General features: G+C 48.1%; 1 protein-coding gene across 1 annotated transcript in view; it reads left to right on the forward strand.

Moving 5' to 3' along the window:
• The window catches only part of GPR137B (G protein-coupled receptor 137B), a 49,157-nt gene that overhangs the window by 21,353 nt on the left and 10,521 nt on the right, over positions 1–17,283 (forward strand). The window contains exon 3 of the mRNA XM_073338169.2: positions 13,567–13,789. Within this exon, the coding sequence (XP_073194270.1) occupies positions 13,567–13,789 (223 nt within the window). The remainder of the gene's footprint in view (positions 1–13,566; positions 13,790–17,283) is intronic.

The following is a 17,283-nucleotide window of genomic DNA, read 5'->3' on the forward strand; positions in this document are numbered from 1 at the left end:
TTGTGGCACCTTAGAGACAAACAAATTTATTTGAGCATAAGCTTTCGTGAGCTACCGCTCACTTCATCAGATGCATTCAGTGGAAATGCATTTGATGAAGTGAGCTGTAGCTCACGAAAGCTTATGCTCAAATAAATTTGTTAGTCTCTAAGGTGCCACAAGTCCTCCTTTTCTTTTTGCGAATACAGACTAATACGGCTGCTACTCTGAAACCAGAGTAAGAGAGGCAGCCTCTGTCCTGAAGAGTTTACAAGCTAAAATAGCAACTCAGGCTGAGAAAATGGAATTACCTGGAACTCTAATCTCATAGATTATAAAATCAGAAAGGATGACTGTATTTATGCTTTGTATTTTCGCAAAGTAATACAAAAGATCCTCTAGTCTGCCCTCCTGTATAATGCAGGCCAGAATTAATTCCTGTTTGGACTAGAACATATTAGAATGGTACCAAATTTCAGTTCTAGCCCTGTTGCTGTGTTGATATTTCACCATCACCTTGTGTTTTAAAACAAGACAGTATTTTCTGACTAGTTATTTGGTTTGTCCGCATCCCTACCATTCGGTAGTACATGGTGCTTTACCGACCATTAAAGAAAAAACATTTTTCCTGCCCTGGAAAGCTTACATTCAGGTTTGGTATGGATACAACTCAACAGGTAATAATCCGGAGCAGGAGTTTAAGAGCTGTTTGGTGGAATACTAATACAATAATTGGAAGGCTTGGTGAGGAGACAGCTAAACATGGATATTGGTTGAACAGTGTGTGAAACAGGTAGTTTTTGAGAAGACAATTGAATGAAGAAAGGGAGGATACTTGGCTGAGACCAGCTGGCACAGAAGGTGCAAAGATAAGAACAGAGAGTGAACAAAAGTGTGGCAAAGAGAGAGGCTGCACAAAGCCCGGTGATGAGAAGATGAAGGTAGAGAGGTAAACGAGGATAATGTTGCAGAGGGGTTTGAAGGTGAGAAACAGAAGCTTTGAACTTCATCCACAACTACAGATATTTACAGTAGTGCATTTTTCTACATAATTTGAGAAATGTATCTGTGTCGAGCGGGTAGTTATTAGAGACTTTCCATTCTGAAGTACGTAATAGCTGTACTATATGTCTGAGGATTAGTCTACACTACACAGTTTTGCCAGCATAGCGATGTCAACTAGGAGTATGAGGAAGAAAACCTCAACCCCTAGCTGCCATAGCCATGCTGACCTAAGACTCCAGTGTAGATGCAACGAGGCCAACTGAAGTGTGCTTCCGCTGCCACTGCTAATGTCATTGGGGGAGGTGGTTTTAGCAGAAAGGCTCCTTCTGTCAGCATATGCTGCACCTACACTATGGAGCTCTGCCGGCATAGCTCTACCAGTTTAGCTAGACGAGCAAACCGTTTGTAGTGTTGACAAGTCATGCACCCTGAGTCATGCACACACTGTCCCAACACACAGCTTCATACATATACTACGTTTTTTCCTATTGCATTCAAAACATTTAGGCATGGTCTCCACCCAGTTTTTGTACATGTATAAATAACTGTGTTGGTTAGGAATGTGAATTTTTTTCTTTTTTTCTTACACGGGTATCACTAGATAGGTGTAATCCCTAGTGTGCCCTATACTGATATAGGTTATTCCCCTTCTGGTACAGGATAGCTGTATGCTCGGGAGGTTGTGCCGATTTAATTATAATGGGATAGTGAAAGAGGTACAACATTTGTGAGTAGACAAAGCTGTAGTAATACTGGAATCTGTACTAACTGGGTTGATTTGTCCTTATTTCTGAACACTGAATTCCTCATTTTACTTTTAATCGGTTTAAAAAAATATCTGCTATAAAGACAAAGTAACCAGGATGTGATGATGTCATAACTGTATAAACAAGGCAGTTGTAAGAGGGTGTGTTCTCAGGCCCTGTATTTATATAGATCAAGAAATGATACGATTTCAAGATAGGAAAAAGATAAATAAAACCCACCTTCACAGAGCATACACGTAAAGAAAACTTCCCTCTGCTCTCTAATAGTATCAGACACTCTGGCAAAGGGGCTCATTGTTATGTTTGTAATAAAACTACCAAACGTTTTCCCTGGTTTGGGGTTTCTTACAAAGGCCTGGTCTACACTATGAGTTTAGGTCGAATTTAGCAGCTTTATCTCAATTTAACCCTGCACCTGTCCACACAACGAAGCCCTTTTTTTCGACTTAAAGGGCTCTTAAAATTGATTTCTTTACTCCACCCCTGACGAGGGGATTAGCGCTGAAATTGGCCTTGCTGGGTCGAATTTGGGGTACTGTGGATGCAATTCGACGGTATTGGCCTCTGGGAGCTATCCCAGAGTGCTCAGTTGTGACCGCTCTGGACAGTGCTCTCAACTCAGATGCACTGGCCAAGTATACAGGAAAAGGCCCGCGAACTTTTGAATCTCATTTCATGTTTGGCCAGCATGGTGAACTCACCTGCACAGGTCACCATGCACAGCTCATCATCACAGGTAACCATGCAGTCTCAGAATCGCTGAAGAGCTCCAGCATGGACCGAATGGGAGGTACAGGATTTGATCACTGTATGGGGAGATGAATCCGTGCTGGCAGAACTCCATTCAAAAAGATGAAATGCCAAAATATTTGGAAAAAATCTCCAATGGCATGAAGGACAGAGGATATAACAGGGATCTGCAGCAGTGCCATCTGAAAATTAAGGCGCTCAGGCAAGCCTACCAAAAAACCAGAGAGGCAAACGGCTGCTCCGGTTCAGAGCCCCAGACATGCCGCTTCTATGATGAGCTGCATGCCGTTCTAGGGGGTGCAGCCACCACTAGCCCAACCCTGTGCTTTGACTCCGTCCAAAGAGTGGGAGGCAACACGGAACCGGGTTTTGGGGGTGAGGAAGATGATAGCTCACAGCAAGGAAGCAGAGAAACCAGTTTCCCCAACAGCCAGGATCTGTTTATCACCCTGGACCTGGACCCAGTACCCCCTGAACCCACCCAAGGCAGGCTCCCGGACCCTGAAGGCAGAGAAGGGACCTCTGGTGAGTGTACCTTTGCAAATATTATACATGTTTTAAAAGCAAGCGTGTTTAATGATTAATTTGCCCTGGCATTCGCGGCCAGTACAGCTACTGGAAAAGTCTGTTAACATGTCTGGGGATGGAGCGGAAATCCTCCAGGGACAGCTCCAGAAAGCTCTCCTGGATGTACTTCCAACGCCTTTTGCAAAAGGTTTCTGGGGAAGGCAGCCTTAGTCCATGGTAGGACACTTTACCACCCCAGGCCAGTAGCACGTAGTTGGGAATCATTGCAGAACAAAGCATTGTAGCATATGGTCCCGGTGTTTGCTGGCATTCAAACAACATCCGTTCTTTATCTCTCTGTGTTACCCTCAGGAGAGTGATATCATTCATGGTCACCTGGTTGAAATAGGGTGGTTTTAGTAAGTGGACATTCAGAGGTGGCCATTCCTGCTGGGCTGTTTGCCTGTGGCTGAACAGAAATCTTCCCCACTGTTAGCCACGTGGTGGGGGGAGGGGTGAAGCCATCATCCGAGAGAATTGGGTGTGTGGGGGGTGGAAGGGGTGTTAATTGGGTTTCTACTGACCGTGAACCCGGAAATTGCAGCCCCTCCTTTTAAATTGCCAACCCATTAATGGCCAACCCAACTGCTACTTTGTATGGGAAATGAGGGCGCTGATGTTGGAAACCATTCCCACATGTTATGAAGGTTAAAGAAGCCAAAAGACTGTGGCTTACCATGGCTGCCTGCAAGCCGAATTCTGCTGCCCGGCCCTGCGTGAGCGATCTCTCACACCAAACCGGCATACCCTCAATAAGAGGCAAAATGCGACCTTGTAATGAAAGCGCATGTGCTGTGTAACGTTAACAGCAAGGTTTACCATGAAAGAGTGTACCCATTGTTCTATAAAATGTGTCTTTTTAACTACCACTCTCCCTTTTTTTTTCCCTCCACCAGCTGCATATGTTTCTCCTTCCCAGAGGCTAGCGAAGATTAGATGGCAAAAAAACAGCACTCGTGATTAAATGTTCTCTGACCTCATGCTGTCCCCACACTGACAGCACAGCAAAATACGTGGAGGCAGACAATCTCAGAGTGCAGGAAAACACAATTTGACTGCGAGGAGAGGTGGTGAGCTGAAGATGGTAGGTGGCGTCAGCTTGCTGAAAGAAGGCAGGAGTCCATGCTCATGCTGCTGGAGGATCAAACTCATATGCTCCAGCATATGGTTGAGCTGCAGGAAAGGCAGCAGGAGCACAGACTGCCGCTACAGCCCCTGTGTAACCAACCGCCCTCCTCCCCAAGTTCCATAGCCTCTTCACCCAGATGCCCAAGAACACGGTGCGGGGACCTCCCAGCCACTCCATCCCAGAGGATTGCCCAAGCAACAGAAGGCTGGCATTCAATAAGTTTTAAAGTTTTAAAGTGCTGTGTAGTCTTGTCCTTCCCTCCTCCACCACCCCTCCCGGGCTACCTTGGCAGTTATCCCCCTATTTGTGTGATTTGAATAAATAAAGAATGCATGAATGTGAAGCAACAATGACTTCATTGCCTCTGCAAGCGGTGATCGAAGGTGGGAGGGCGGGTGCTTAGCTTACAGGAAAGTAGAGTCGGGGTCGGGGCGGGGGGCATTCCATCAAGGAGAAACAAACAGAACTTTCACAGCGTAGCCTGGCCATTCCTGAAACTTGTTTTCAAAGCTTCTCTGATGCACACCGCACCCTCCTGTGCTCTTCTAACCGCCCTGGTGTCTGGCTGCGCATAATCAGCGGCCAGGCAATTTGCCTCAACCTCCCACCCCACCATAAACATCTCCCCCATACTCTCACAGATATTGTGGAGCACACAGCAAGCAGTAATAACAATGGGAATATTCGAAAAGGAGTACTTGTGGCACCTTAGAGACTAACAAATTCATTTCAGCATTGGTTTTGCTGAGGTCTAACCGAGTCAGTAAACTGCGTCAGCGTGCTTTCAAATCCCCAAATGCACATTCTACCACCATTCTGCACTTGCTCAGCCTATAGTTGAACAGCTCCTGATTACTGTCTAGGGTGCCTGTGCATGGCTTCATGAGCCATGGCATTAAGGGGTAGGCTGGGTCCCCAAGGATAACTAAAGGCATTTCAACATCCCCAATGGTTATTTTTCTGGTCTGGAAAGTAAGTCCCTTGCTGCAGCTGTTGAAACAGACCAGAATTCCTGAAGATGCGAGCGTCATGTACCTTTCCCGGCCATCCCACGTTGATGTTGGTGAAATGTCCCTTGTGATCCACCAGTGCTTGCAGCACCATTGAATAGTACCCCTTTTGGTTTATGTACTCGCTGCCTAGGTGCTCCGGTGCCAAGATAGGGATATGGGTTCCGTCTATGGCCCCACCACAGTTAGGGAATACCATTGCAGCAAAGCCATCCACTATGACCTGCACATTTCCCAGAGTCACTACCCTTGATATCAGCAGCTCAGTGATAGCGTTGGCTACTTGCATCACAGCAGCCCCCGCAGTAGATTTGCCCACTCCAAATTGATTACCGACTGACCAGTAGCTGTCTGGCATTGCAAGCTGCCACAGGGCTATCATCACTCGCTTCTCAACTGTGAGGGCTGCTCTCATCTTGGTATTCTTGTGCTTCAGGGCAGGGGAAAGCAAGTCACAAAGTTCCGTGAAAGTGCCCTTATGCATGCAAAAGTTTCGCAGCCACTGGGAATCATCCCAGACCCACAACACTATGCAGTCCCACCAGTCTGTGCTTGTTTCCCGGGCCCAGAATCAGCGTTCCACGCCATGAACCTGCCCGATTGACACCATGATGTGCACATTGCAGGGGCCCGTACTTTGTGAGATGTCTATGTCCATGTCCTCATCACTCTCGTCACCGCGCTGCAGTCGCCTCCTCCTCGCCTGGTTTTGCTTTTCTTGCAGGTTATGGTTCTGCATATCCTGCTGGATAACGCATGCGGTGTTTATAGTGCTCATAATTGCTGCGGTGATCTGAGTGGGCTCCATGTTCCCAGTGCTATGGCGTCTACGCTGAAAAAAGGCGTGAAACAATTGTCTGCCATTGCTCTGACAGAGGGAGGGGTGACTGACAACATGGCTTACAAGGTTGGCTTACAGGGAATTAAAATCAACAAAAGGGGTGGCTTTGCATCAAGGAGAAACAGAATGGCCCCCTCAAGGCTAGAACTCAAAATCCTGGGTTTAGCAGGCTGTTGATTTCACAGAGAGAGGGAGGGAGGAGAAAATGAATACAAAACAAATCTGGTCTATTTCTTGTTTTGATCCACTTCATCTATCTTTATACATCTTGCTGGCAGCAGACGGTGCGGTATGACTGCTGGCCATTGTCGTCTCCTGGCTGCTCATTAGAAGACGGTGCAGTAGGACTGCCGGCAGGACTGAATCACCATGAGATGAAACTTCAAAGGGAAATGACCTGGCTGAGTCACTCCCATGTTTGCCTAGGCGCCCCTGACCGACCTCACTGAGGTCGGCTAAAAAAGCACCCTGGAGTACGGCGACGATGGCTACCAGTCATACTGCACTGTCTGCTGCCAAAAGGCAATGAGCTGCTGCTGTATAGCAATGCAGTACCGCGTCTGCCAGCACCCAGGAGACATACGGTGATGGTGAGCTGAGCAGGCTCCATGCTTGCTGTGGTATGGCGTCTGCATGGGTAACCCAGGAAAAAAGGCGCAAAACGATTGTCTGCCGTTGCTTTCACGGAGGAAGGAAGGGAAGGGGGGCCTGACGATATGTACCCAGAACCACCCATGACAATGCTTTTGCCCCATCAGGCATTGGGATTTCTACCCAGAATTCAAATGGGTGGCGGAGACTGTGGGACCTGTGGGATAGCTATCCACAGTGCAACGCTCCGGAAGTCGACGGTTGCCTCAGTACTGTGGACGCACTCTGCCGACTAAATACACTTAGAGCATTTGTGTGGACACACACACAATCGACTGTATAAAAACGCTTTCTACAAAACTGACTTCTATAAATTCGACCTAATTTCGTAGTGTAGACATAGCCAAAGAGAACGCTTAAGCCAAACTCACCTTTCTGTGAGCGTAGGCTGTTACCAGCAGGTCTCAGGCAATTTATGGTTTCTCGTGGAAACCACATATGAAATTTGATAGTTTCATGTGATTAAACCAGACAAAATTGGTGGTTTTAGCCAAACTTTGCTTTGAGTTTTTTGGTACAAATGAACTCAAACGCTCAAAGCAGAACTCAAAGAATGTGCACAAAGGGAAACTGAAGCAACAGAAAACATCTGCATGGACCCTCTCCGAGCAAAGCCCCCAAATGTTGCACAGCCCCAGTTATGTGCCAACCTCAAGGTCAGGGTTATGGACATTGGGTTGATACTTAAGAACTGAAAGGTACTATAAGGTACCAGGCGGCATCCTATACATTCATAAATAATGTACTTGTCATGGGTGGCTGGCCCTTCTAGAGGGAGATAGTCCTCAGCTGTGTTGCAGGTGATTTGCCTCTCCAGGTGGAGAGAATGCACATAACAGTGGGTCTGTGACTAAACCAGGCCTCTGAGGGAGTAGAAAAACAGAGGCTGTGGGTAGCCAGAGGAAGACATTGTAGAGGAGGGGTGGCCAACCTGTGGCTCCGGAGCCACATGTGGCTCTTCAGAAGTTAATATGCGGCTCCTTGTATAGACACCGACTCTGGGGCTGGAGCTATGGGTGCCAACTTTCCAATGTGCCGGGGGGTGCTCATTGCTCAACCCGTGGCTCTGCCACAGGCCCTGCCCCCACTCCACCCCTTCTCACCCCGTCCTGTGAGCCTGCCATGCCCTCGCTCCTCCCCCTCCCCCCAGCCTCCTGCACGCCATGAAACAGCTGATCGGGAGGTGCAGAGAGGGAGAGGGAGGCACTGATTGGTGGGGCTGCCGGTGGGTGGGAGGTGCTGGGAGCCGGGGGCGGGTGGGCGTAGATGGGGGGCTGCTGATGTATTACTGTGGCTCTTTGGCAATGTACATTGGTAAATTCTGGCTCCTTCTCAAGTTCAGGTTGGCCACCCCTGTTGTAGAGTGAAGGTGCAAGGAAAAATAATGTCTCCTGCAGTGGTCCCTGAAGTTGGGGCTGGGTAGAAAGAACCAGCTAGATCAGGGGTCAGCAACCTATGGCACACATGCCAAAGATAGCATGCGAGCCAATTTTTAATGGCACACTGCTGTCTGCCGGACCCTGGCAGACAGCAGTATGCCATTAAAAATCCTGCCCGGCCCACTCTTCTCTGCCCCCCACGCCCCACTCTCTCTTTGCAGGGCAGGCAAGCTTCCCCCTCCTCCCGACTCTTCCCCCAGCGTGCTGGGTTCCTGCCCCTCCTCCTCTCCCTCCCTGCAGCCGATCAGCTGACGGCCCTTGCTATGGAGGGGGACAGGGAAAAGCAGAGCTGCAGCATGCTCTCTGCTCCGGGGATCTTGGGGAAGGGGGTGGAATCGGCATATCCCCTCCAGCCCCCTGCCGTGAGCTGGTCAGGGCAGGGGGCTGGGAGCACCCCCCACAACCCTAGCCCACATCCCCAGCCCTCTGCCCTGACTCCTGCACCCCCCTCACACACCCCCAGCCCTCTGCCCTGACCCCTGCACCCCTCTCACACACTCCCAGCCTTCTGCCCTCACCCCTGCACCCCCCCACAACCCCAGCCCTGACTCCTGCAACCCCACACATACCCAGCCCCCTCACACCCCATGCCCTGACTCTTCTATCCCCCACATCCCAACCCCTGCCCTTAGCACCAAACGGGAGCTCCTGCACACACACACCCCACATTCCCACCTGCACCCCTCACACCAAATGGGAGCTGCCCAGGTAAGCACTCCACACCCAAACCTCCTGCCCCAACCCTGAGCCCCCTCCCTCATTCTAGCTCCTGGCCAGACCCTGCACCCCAACCCCCAGCCTGCTCCTTCACCCCCAGCCCTGTTCTCGGCGCACTCCGACCCTCATCTCAGTGCAGTGAGAGGAAGAAAATGGCTAGAACCAGGGAGAAGGTAGGTACTTACTCTATGTGGACAGGCCCGGGACCCCAGAGTGGCAGTGGGCTAATTGGCAGCGGGCTGAGCCGCTCAGCCCACTGCTGGTCTGGGGTCCCGGCCGCCGGCCCCGCTCAGCCCACTGCCGGTCTGGGGTTCTGGCTGCTGGCCCCTTGCCAGCTGGGGTCCTGGCCGTCAGCCCCGCTCAGCCCACTGCCGGTCTGGGGTTCTGGCTGCCAGCCCCGCTCAGCCCACTGCCGGTCTGGGGTTCTGGCTGCCAGCCCCGCTCAGCCCACTGCCGGTCTGGGGTTCTGGCTGCCAGCCTCTTGCCAGCCAGGGTCCTGGTCGCCAGCCCCGCTCAGCCCGCTGCCGGCCTAAGTGAATGGAACCCCAGGCTGGCAGCAGGCTGAGCAGGCCGGCGGCATAAGATCAGCATTTTAATTTAATTTTAAATGAAGCTTCTTAAACATTTTGAAAACCTTGTTTACATACAATAGTTTAGTTATATAATATATTGACTTATAGAGAGAGACCTTCTAAAAATGTTAAAATGTATTACTGGCACGTGAAACCTTAAATTAAAGTGAATAAATGAAGACTCGGCACACCACTTCTGAAAGGTTGCCGACCCCTGAGCTAGAAGCTTGGTTTTCCTTGTGGGGAGAAGACAAAGAAGCTAGACCAGGCCTTGTGTCTTTTCCTGAGATTTAGGGAACAGAGGAAGAGGCGGTTTCTCAGGGAGGAGGGACTGAGCCCAGATTACAGCTGGGTTCAAGGGCCTTTTTTTGTTTATTTTGGAACTTTGTTTTATAAAAGCTCCAACAAGAGCTATTACTGGACTTGTGAAAGCCTCTTTGTGAGTTACTGAGGAACCAAGAGGGGAAACTGAGATAAAACACTGCACCATCATCCCTGGCCACAAGGGGGTCCATGGGAAGAGGCTGAGCTGATACAATACTGAGATCCAGCATTTGGAAATCCCCAAGGGAGATAAACAGTCATGTTGCCCATGAAATTTCTGTTTTATCTTGCCATTTAAATAGATGATATGCCATGGGACTCAAGGCTTGGACTGGACCAGTGTGCGGCAGTATGATGTGGCAGCACCTCTTCCACACTGCCCTCTTGTTCACTGGTCTCTAAGCTTTCATTAACCAAAATTAAGTCTCTAGCTGCTGTGGTTGCTGAGATACCCTCCGTTCATGTTTTTGAGGACAAGTGATGCAGCGTGTCTGTCCACAGTTTCAGAACCTCATACAATACCTGTGAAATGAGTAACCTGCCCCGGTCTTTTCAATAGTTGCTAATTCAGAGGCGCAGTGAGAACCCTTTAATTGTCAGAACTGTTCAGTCAGCTGAGGACTGAAATGCTTTGGTTTGACTAAAGTTATTGGGCTCAGTACCTAGGTAACTGGGTGAAATGTAAAGACCTGTGGTGAACAGGAGGTTAATCTAAAGGATCATCTGGTCCCTTCTGGTCTTAAATTCCTATGAAATCATGAAACCTGTCAATTTCACTGCTCAAATTATGTAAGAAAGGGGAGGGAAGATCATATTATAAAGAGCTGTACAAACTGTGAGTTACAGCTCATCTTGACATCAGGATTGTATGAGTGGCAGGAAAGTACCAACACTTTTGGCTGCCCCCAGTCCAGGATCCAAATGCAAGAAGACTGGTACAGCCCAGAGTGCACCTCAGTCCCTCTAGTGGGCAACCAAGGTCAAAAAGTCTAGCAGGGCATACAAGCATCACTGAAGCACAAGAAGCCTAGCACAGCATACAGGCATGGGAGTTTTCAGACCCCACTGCAAGGGAGCTGAGCCAAAGGAACTCAGAGAACATGTATGATCACATTTGGAACATCTGTACAATCTATTGTGAATGGTGGCTTGTGGGTAGAATTTAAGAGCATCACCTTTGAGGGAAATAGTTTTCCTAATCTGAGCTAGAAGAGCGGAGTACTTTGTGTTGGGGGCCATGCATTGAGAAATGGTAGGGGAGGAGAAGGAACAGGCATGCCCATCGCTTAAAGCCTTTTGCGACCTGGCTTACATTTTATTCATAAAGTTACAATCACTAGAACAGAGAGCATAATTCTTCAGACCAATTCATTTATGTGAAAGATAAAAGCTTCAGGACTAACGTGCCCCTGACATTATTTTGTGGGGTATGATGGAGATGTTTCAGAATGTTCACCCTAAAACCTTCTGCAGGCTGGAATTTGATCTATAAATAGCATTAATGAAAATACCCTATCCTTAAAGGTTCACAGTGAGCACTATCTTCCTTCTGAGGGGTAATTTCCACCCCAGGCCATCCATGCTAACTGCAGAATGTAACTGGAAAAAATGGGATTGATTCATAAACATAAGTAGTGGCTTTAGGCTCTTTCAGTTCTCCCTGTTACATATAAAAAGGCTTTCAGGGAAGCACCCTTTCTTTTCCAATTACCAGTTCTGGCAAAAGGGAGCACTGACTCATTTTGAAATGAGCTAACAGTGCTTTAGTTTTATATCATGATCAGGGCTGCAGATTTGTCATGACCTTTTCTATTTAAAAAAAAAAAATCACAGAGCAACCATGATTCAGGAAATGCCACATGTTTAGGAGGAAGTGGTATGTAAAGTCACAGCTATGAACATTCAACTCTACTTCTTTAAATGCAGGACACGTAAATCCTCCCCTCCCCTCCTCTTCGCCCTGCCAGCGGGGCACTGACCAGCCACAGCAGCACCCTGGCACCACACCTCTAATCCTGGCCTGGGGTGAAGGGTGCAGAGTGACCCCTGCCCTGCACTCACTCTGCAATGGCAGCTCCTGTCCCATGGGGCTGGGTTTGGCTCTTGCTCCCTGCTCTGAGTGTTGAGGCCTGGTGCACAGGGTCACAGCACTGCTCAGGTTTGGCCTAGCTGCCCCTGCCTCATGACGGGGTGGGGGTGGGTAAGGCAGATGTGTTAAATCTGAGTAAATGGCACAGCAACCTCATGTGCCAGGACACAATGCTGAGAGTGGGGGAGCTGGGCCAGTCCTTTGGGACAGGTGTTGCCACTGTGCGGTTACTAGGGGGCAAGCTAGCTTTCCAGCCCTGCCCAATTCCCAGTCCTCCCCTCTGCACCATGCTGGTGACCCTTAAAACCTACCTGTGATGCACTCCTGGGTCACAACCCACCATTTGGGAAATACCGCTTCATTAAAATCACAGACACAGACACAAAGAAAAGTCGCACAGACAAACAGAAATATCCTGGTATCTGTGACATTTCTAACACCATGACAAACCTGCAGCCCTACTCATGATTCATAAATTACACGCTATTAACCTTTTGGGGCAATATTTTCCACTGCTGTGTAGGTGGGCAAAACTATTCTTTACAGACTGAATTTAGATTACTCAAAAGAGAACCTGGGCATATATCCCAACCCCAGGCCAAACTTCCAAGCAGACCGCAAGATGGACTGCAAACTCACCTGAATGGCTTCTCTATTGGCCTAGGTTAGTAACTCTTAACAAAACCTGACAATACTGAAATAAGTAATCAATAAGAATGGTAACACTTTTGCTTATTTTTTTAAATTCTGAGACCGATTGTGATCTTGGCTCTGCTACTGCATATGGGAGTAAAGGAGCATAAGGAGCATCCTTATCCTTCTGCATGGACTTTGCGTTGCAACGTTGGAGATGTGTGGAGAAGAGGGAGAGCAAAGCACCTGCTGCCAAGTTGCTACCCCCCTCTCCTCACCAGATGACTGAGGAGTGGGCAGCTCTCAGACTCGCCGTTCAGGCCTTGCTCTGCTCTTGAGGTGGGGCAGCGCAGCTATGTGCTGCCCTTCACTTGGAGCGGGTTGCAAGGTGCCAAGCCATCCCCAAGTTTTCATATTTAGAATTTTGAATGTTCCCTCAAAGAAGCTGCATGTGACAAAGATATTTGGGGGAGGAGAAAGCAGCGTTTAGTAGCCAGCTGCCTCATGGCTTTTAGACTTTAAAAAGGGCTTCCTGTATTTGATACAAAATATGACTTTAAAAAATGGGTAGTCAGTGGTTCTACTCATGGTATTGAGTGTGTACAACACCCAGGCCTAAAGCCATAGCATTCCACACAGCTCGACCGTTCAGCTAACAATGGCTTCCTCACGCACACTGAGTCTGGTTGAATGGTCAGAGGGATTCCCCAGAGATATGATGTGCAGAGCCTAGCAAAGTAAACACATCCGTTTAAAATAGATGTAAAGATCTGTCTATATTACATTTGTCTTATACATGCTTTTCTCCCGTATGTGTTAAGACTGCCCCATCTTTCATGCTTTATCCCTTACAAGTAAGTATATGGCTTGAATATCAGTTTATTCTGGATTTTAAAAATAGTTGTGAAATCAACTGTAATCATCCTCGAGGCCACGTAGAGCATTCTGAATCAGTTTGGTGTAGCTGCTCTGTGTGTCAGCTGTGACAGCCTTGACACAGGGACAGTATCTTCCCTTGCTCTAGGTGCAGCTTCAAGCACACTGCTGACACTTGCTAAACAGTAGTTCTAAAAGCCTGTTTTTCCCTCTCCAGGTTGCCTCTCTATCTGGCTTCTCTCTTCATCAGTCTCCTCTTCCTCTTGGTGAATTTAACGTGTGCTGTGTTGGTGAGAACAGAGAATTCAGAGAGGAAAGTCATTGTCTCTGTCCGGGTGGCAATTAATGACACATTGTTTGTTCTGTGTGCCATCTCACTCTCCATCTGTCTGTATAAGATTTCCAAGATGTCTTTAGCCAACATTTACTTGGAATCCAAGGTAAAGTACATTTTAGAGATCATTTAAATCTTACTTAAGAATAGTTTTGGTCAAAGGAGACAATTTAGTGGGACGAGACTCAGGTTTAAAAAATTCTTTAGACTCTGCAACCAAGGATATTAATTCCAGAATTTCAACTTAGCCTTTCTTCCTTCTAAAAAAGATCAATTGAATACCATGTAGTTTACCAAGATGCTTTCTGCTCTGCATTGTTACTAAAGATGCCATAGCACTTTAAATAAGAGTTTGCAGAAGTTGTCATTGGCCAGAATTTATCACATACCTCAGCTATATTTCAGTTGGCTGCTGTCCTCCACCTCAAACACAGCTGCATTTCAGTGCTGCTATATGTAGATAGTTGAAGAGCACCTTTGGGCTCCCTCAGTCTGTCAATTTACTTTAAGTCTTTAAGGGAGCAGCATGTCCATGAAAATAAACAGTAACACAAAGTATGAACTGTCTTCCGTGAATGGTGCATGTCCTTCTGTCAATGACTAAGGGCATGTCTACACTTACCTCCGGAGCTATCAATCCAGCAGGGGTCGATTTATCGCGTCTAGTGAAGATGCTATAAATCGACTGCCGAGCACTCTCCTGTTGACTCCGGTAATCCACTGGGGCAAGCGGTGCAGGCGGAGTCAACAGGGGAGCGTCAGCAGTCGACTTACTGCAGTGAAAACACCACGGTAAGTAGATCTAAGTACATCGACTTCAGCTACGTTATTCACATAGCTGAAGTTGCATGTCTTATATCGATTTCCGCCCCTTCCCCAGTGTAGACCAGGCCTAAGGCTGTATTTAAAAGTACTTCCACTTTATAAAAATGGTCCAGTTGAAAAGGAGATTCACTTAAGATCCTGCAGCAGGTATTCTTTAAGGATATAGTCTGTTATGTTGACAAGTTTGGGATATGTTAAGTAGACAAACAGGCAGACTCATAGTTAGTGTAATGCTATTGAAGCCAATACATATTTGGCACAAAGTCAATAGAGGATATTCTGTAACATTCATAAATAGTAAAGGAGGGCTTATTTTCTCAAAGATCCCTTGACTTTCTGACTTGCATTAGGAGTTTAAGTCTGGAAGTAAATGACTAGAGTTTAATGAAAATATATTATCCTTCTCATCATGATGAAGCTGCCAATACTGTAAATTTCAGTTACTATGAAGAAAATCTTATAATAAAATTCTTCCCTGCTGGTTGGCCATCTAATTACTTTTCCTACTTAATCAGTGTGGACATACAACAGAAAGCCCATGACTGATGGGTAGATTTCAATCTGCAGCTTTGTGCTTTTCAGATTTTTCATTTGCTGACCAAACTGGCATGATCAGTGGATTTGTTTTACTACAAAGGAAGTTTATCCAACTCATGCAAATCATCAAAACATGAGGTTTTGTCAGAGCGGTGTTTACCAAGTAGAGGTTGGGATCGATTCCTTCCTTCATTTTCTCTTCCCGCTGGAAATCCAATCTGTCCTACATGAGCAAAGAACAACAACTCTGAAATTAGCGTTGAGGTGATGGAAACATACAACATGCACACCAACAGCCGAACCTAGAAGTAGGAATAACCGCTAACGTATTGACTCCTATTGAACTGAAATGGGAGTTTTGCTTGTGTAATTATTGTAGGATTTCATTACATGTGTTTAGTTTACAGCTCTGAAAGCTGGAGATTGTAGCCACGTGATTTTTAGCTTGAACTGTTAAAGTTGTTCTGAAATTCTTGGTAAAAATCCATGCCATGTGGTGATATAAAATTGGAATGGCAGTAGGGTTGCTAACTTTCTAATCGCACTAAAGTGAACACCCTTGCCTTGCCCCCTTCCTCCCCCTTCCCCGAGGCTATGCTCCCACCCCCACTCACTCCATCGCCCCTCCCTCTGTTGCTCACTCTCCCCCACCCTCACTCACTCATTTTCACCCAGCTGGGGTAGAGGGTTGGGAGGGGATGAGGGCTCCAGCTGGGGGTGCGGGCTCTGGGGTGGGGCCATGAATGAGGGATTTGGGGTCCAGGAGGGGGCTCTGGGCTGGGGATTGGGGCCAAGGGGTTTGGAGTGTGGGGGGGCTCTGGTCTGGGGCAGGGGGTTGAGGTGTGGAAGGGGATACGGGCTCTGAGCTGGGGGTGTGGACTCCGGGGAGGGGCCAGAAATGAGAGGTTCAGGGTGCGGGAGGGGCTGGGGCAGGGGGTTGGGGGAGGTTTGGGGCATGGGGTTCCAGGAGGGAGTTTGCATGCAGGAAGGGGTTCGGGGTGCAGGCTCCAGGTGGCACTTACCTCAGGCGGCTCCCGGGACGCGGCCGGCATGTCCGACTCCTAGGCACAGAGGCGGCCAGGGGGCTCTGCCCGCACCCACCACCCCTGCAGCTCCTATTTGTCACGGTTCCTAGCATTTGGGGTGGGAGCAGCATGCGAAGCCCCCATGACCACCCCATGCCACTCAAGGGACATGTCGCTGCTTCTGGGGAGCCTAGTGGAGCCATGTAGGGAGCCTGCCAGCCCTGCACCAACCACACTTTTAACAGCCTGGCAGCGGTGCTGACCGGAGATGCCAGGGTCCCTTTTCGACTGGGTGTACCAGTCGAAAACCAGACACCTGGTAACCCTAAATGGCAGAAATGCCCACATTGTGGTATTTGGAGATTTGGCACCCTTCCATTTGACTCTCACATCTGCTATCTCCCTCTGTTCAAATATCACAGGGGTGATAAAGTGCACAGGGGTAAATCCTGCATTCTCCTGCATAGTCACAGAGCCTCAGGAAGTGGAACTCTTTTAGTTCTACTGTGCAAAGTTGGGGCAGGAGTGGGAGGGCCAAATGTGGGGTACACAGCACTCACATAGGTAGAGCCCCATTCTTTGGAGATTCCTTGCATGGCACAAGCAGCAAGTGCATGACTAGAGTCTTGCCACTTCAGGTATCCTCAGCCCTCTGAAGAGGGCATGTAAACCAATTGCAGCTAATAGGGTTAAGCAATCTTTGTGGCCTGTGAGGAAGGAGTCCCCTTCCCCTACTCTCCCTGTGTATCTTCCCAGCAGCCAGCTACTTAGGCTGGACACTGCTCTGCGGATTTGGCCCATAGTGGACAAAACATTTTTATCATGCTATTTTATTTGTTGAGCTCAAAGTGATTAAAGCTACAACATATTTAAATATTATACTGCACTAGCCTTCCCTGTATTCTGGCAAAAACAGCACTGAAAAATGCCAGCTGCTTTCTTCTGTCTTGTGGTACCTGCAGCATGGAGAACTGAGCTGTGATGTCTGAGTCAACAGCTTCCTCCTCTGTTTCCATAACAGCATAGTTGATTCTCCAACACAGAGTGCGAATAGAGAAGTACGTAACAACTGTTTCCTCTTTACAGCATTTCCTGTCGTTTGCTATGGTCTCACCACAGCTTTCACAGCTACGTACCGTATTTCTGGTTTCAATCCTCTTATAAATATCTGAGTCTCTGAAGTCAGCACAAATGTCACTGCAAGCCAGGCCTG

The sequence above is a fragment of the Lepidochelys kempii genome, chromosome 3 (genome assembly GCF_965140285.1).
Source record: "Lepidochelys kempii isolate rLepKem1 chromosome 3, rLepKem1.hap1, whole genome shotgun sequence".
In the NCBI taxonomy this organism is placed as follows: domain Eukaryota; kingdom Metazoa; phylum Chordata; order Testudines; family Cheloniidae; genus Lepidochelys; species Lepidochelys kempii.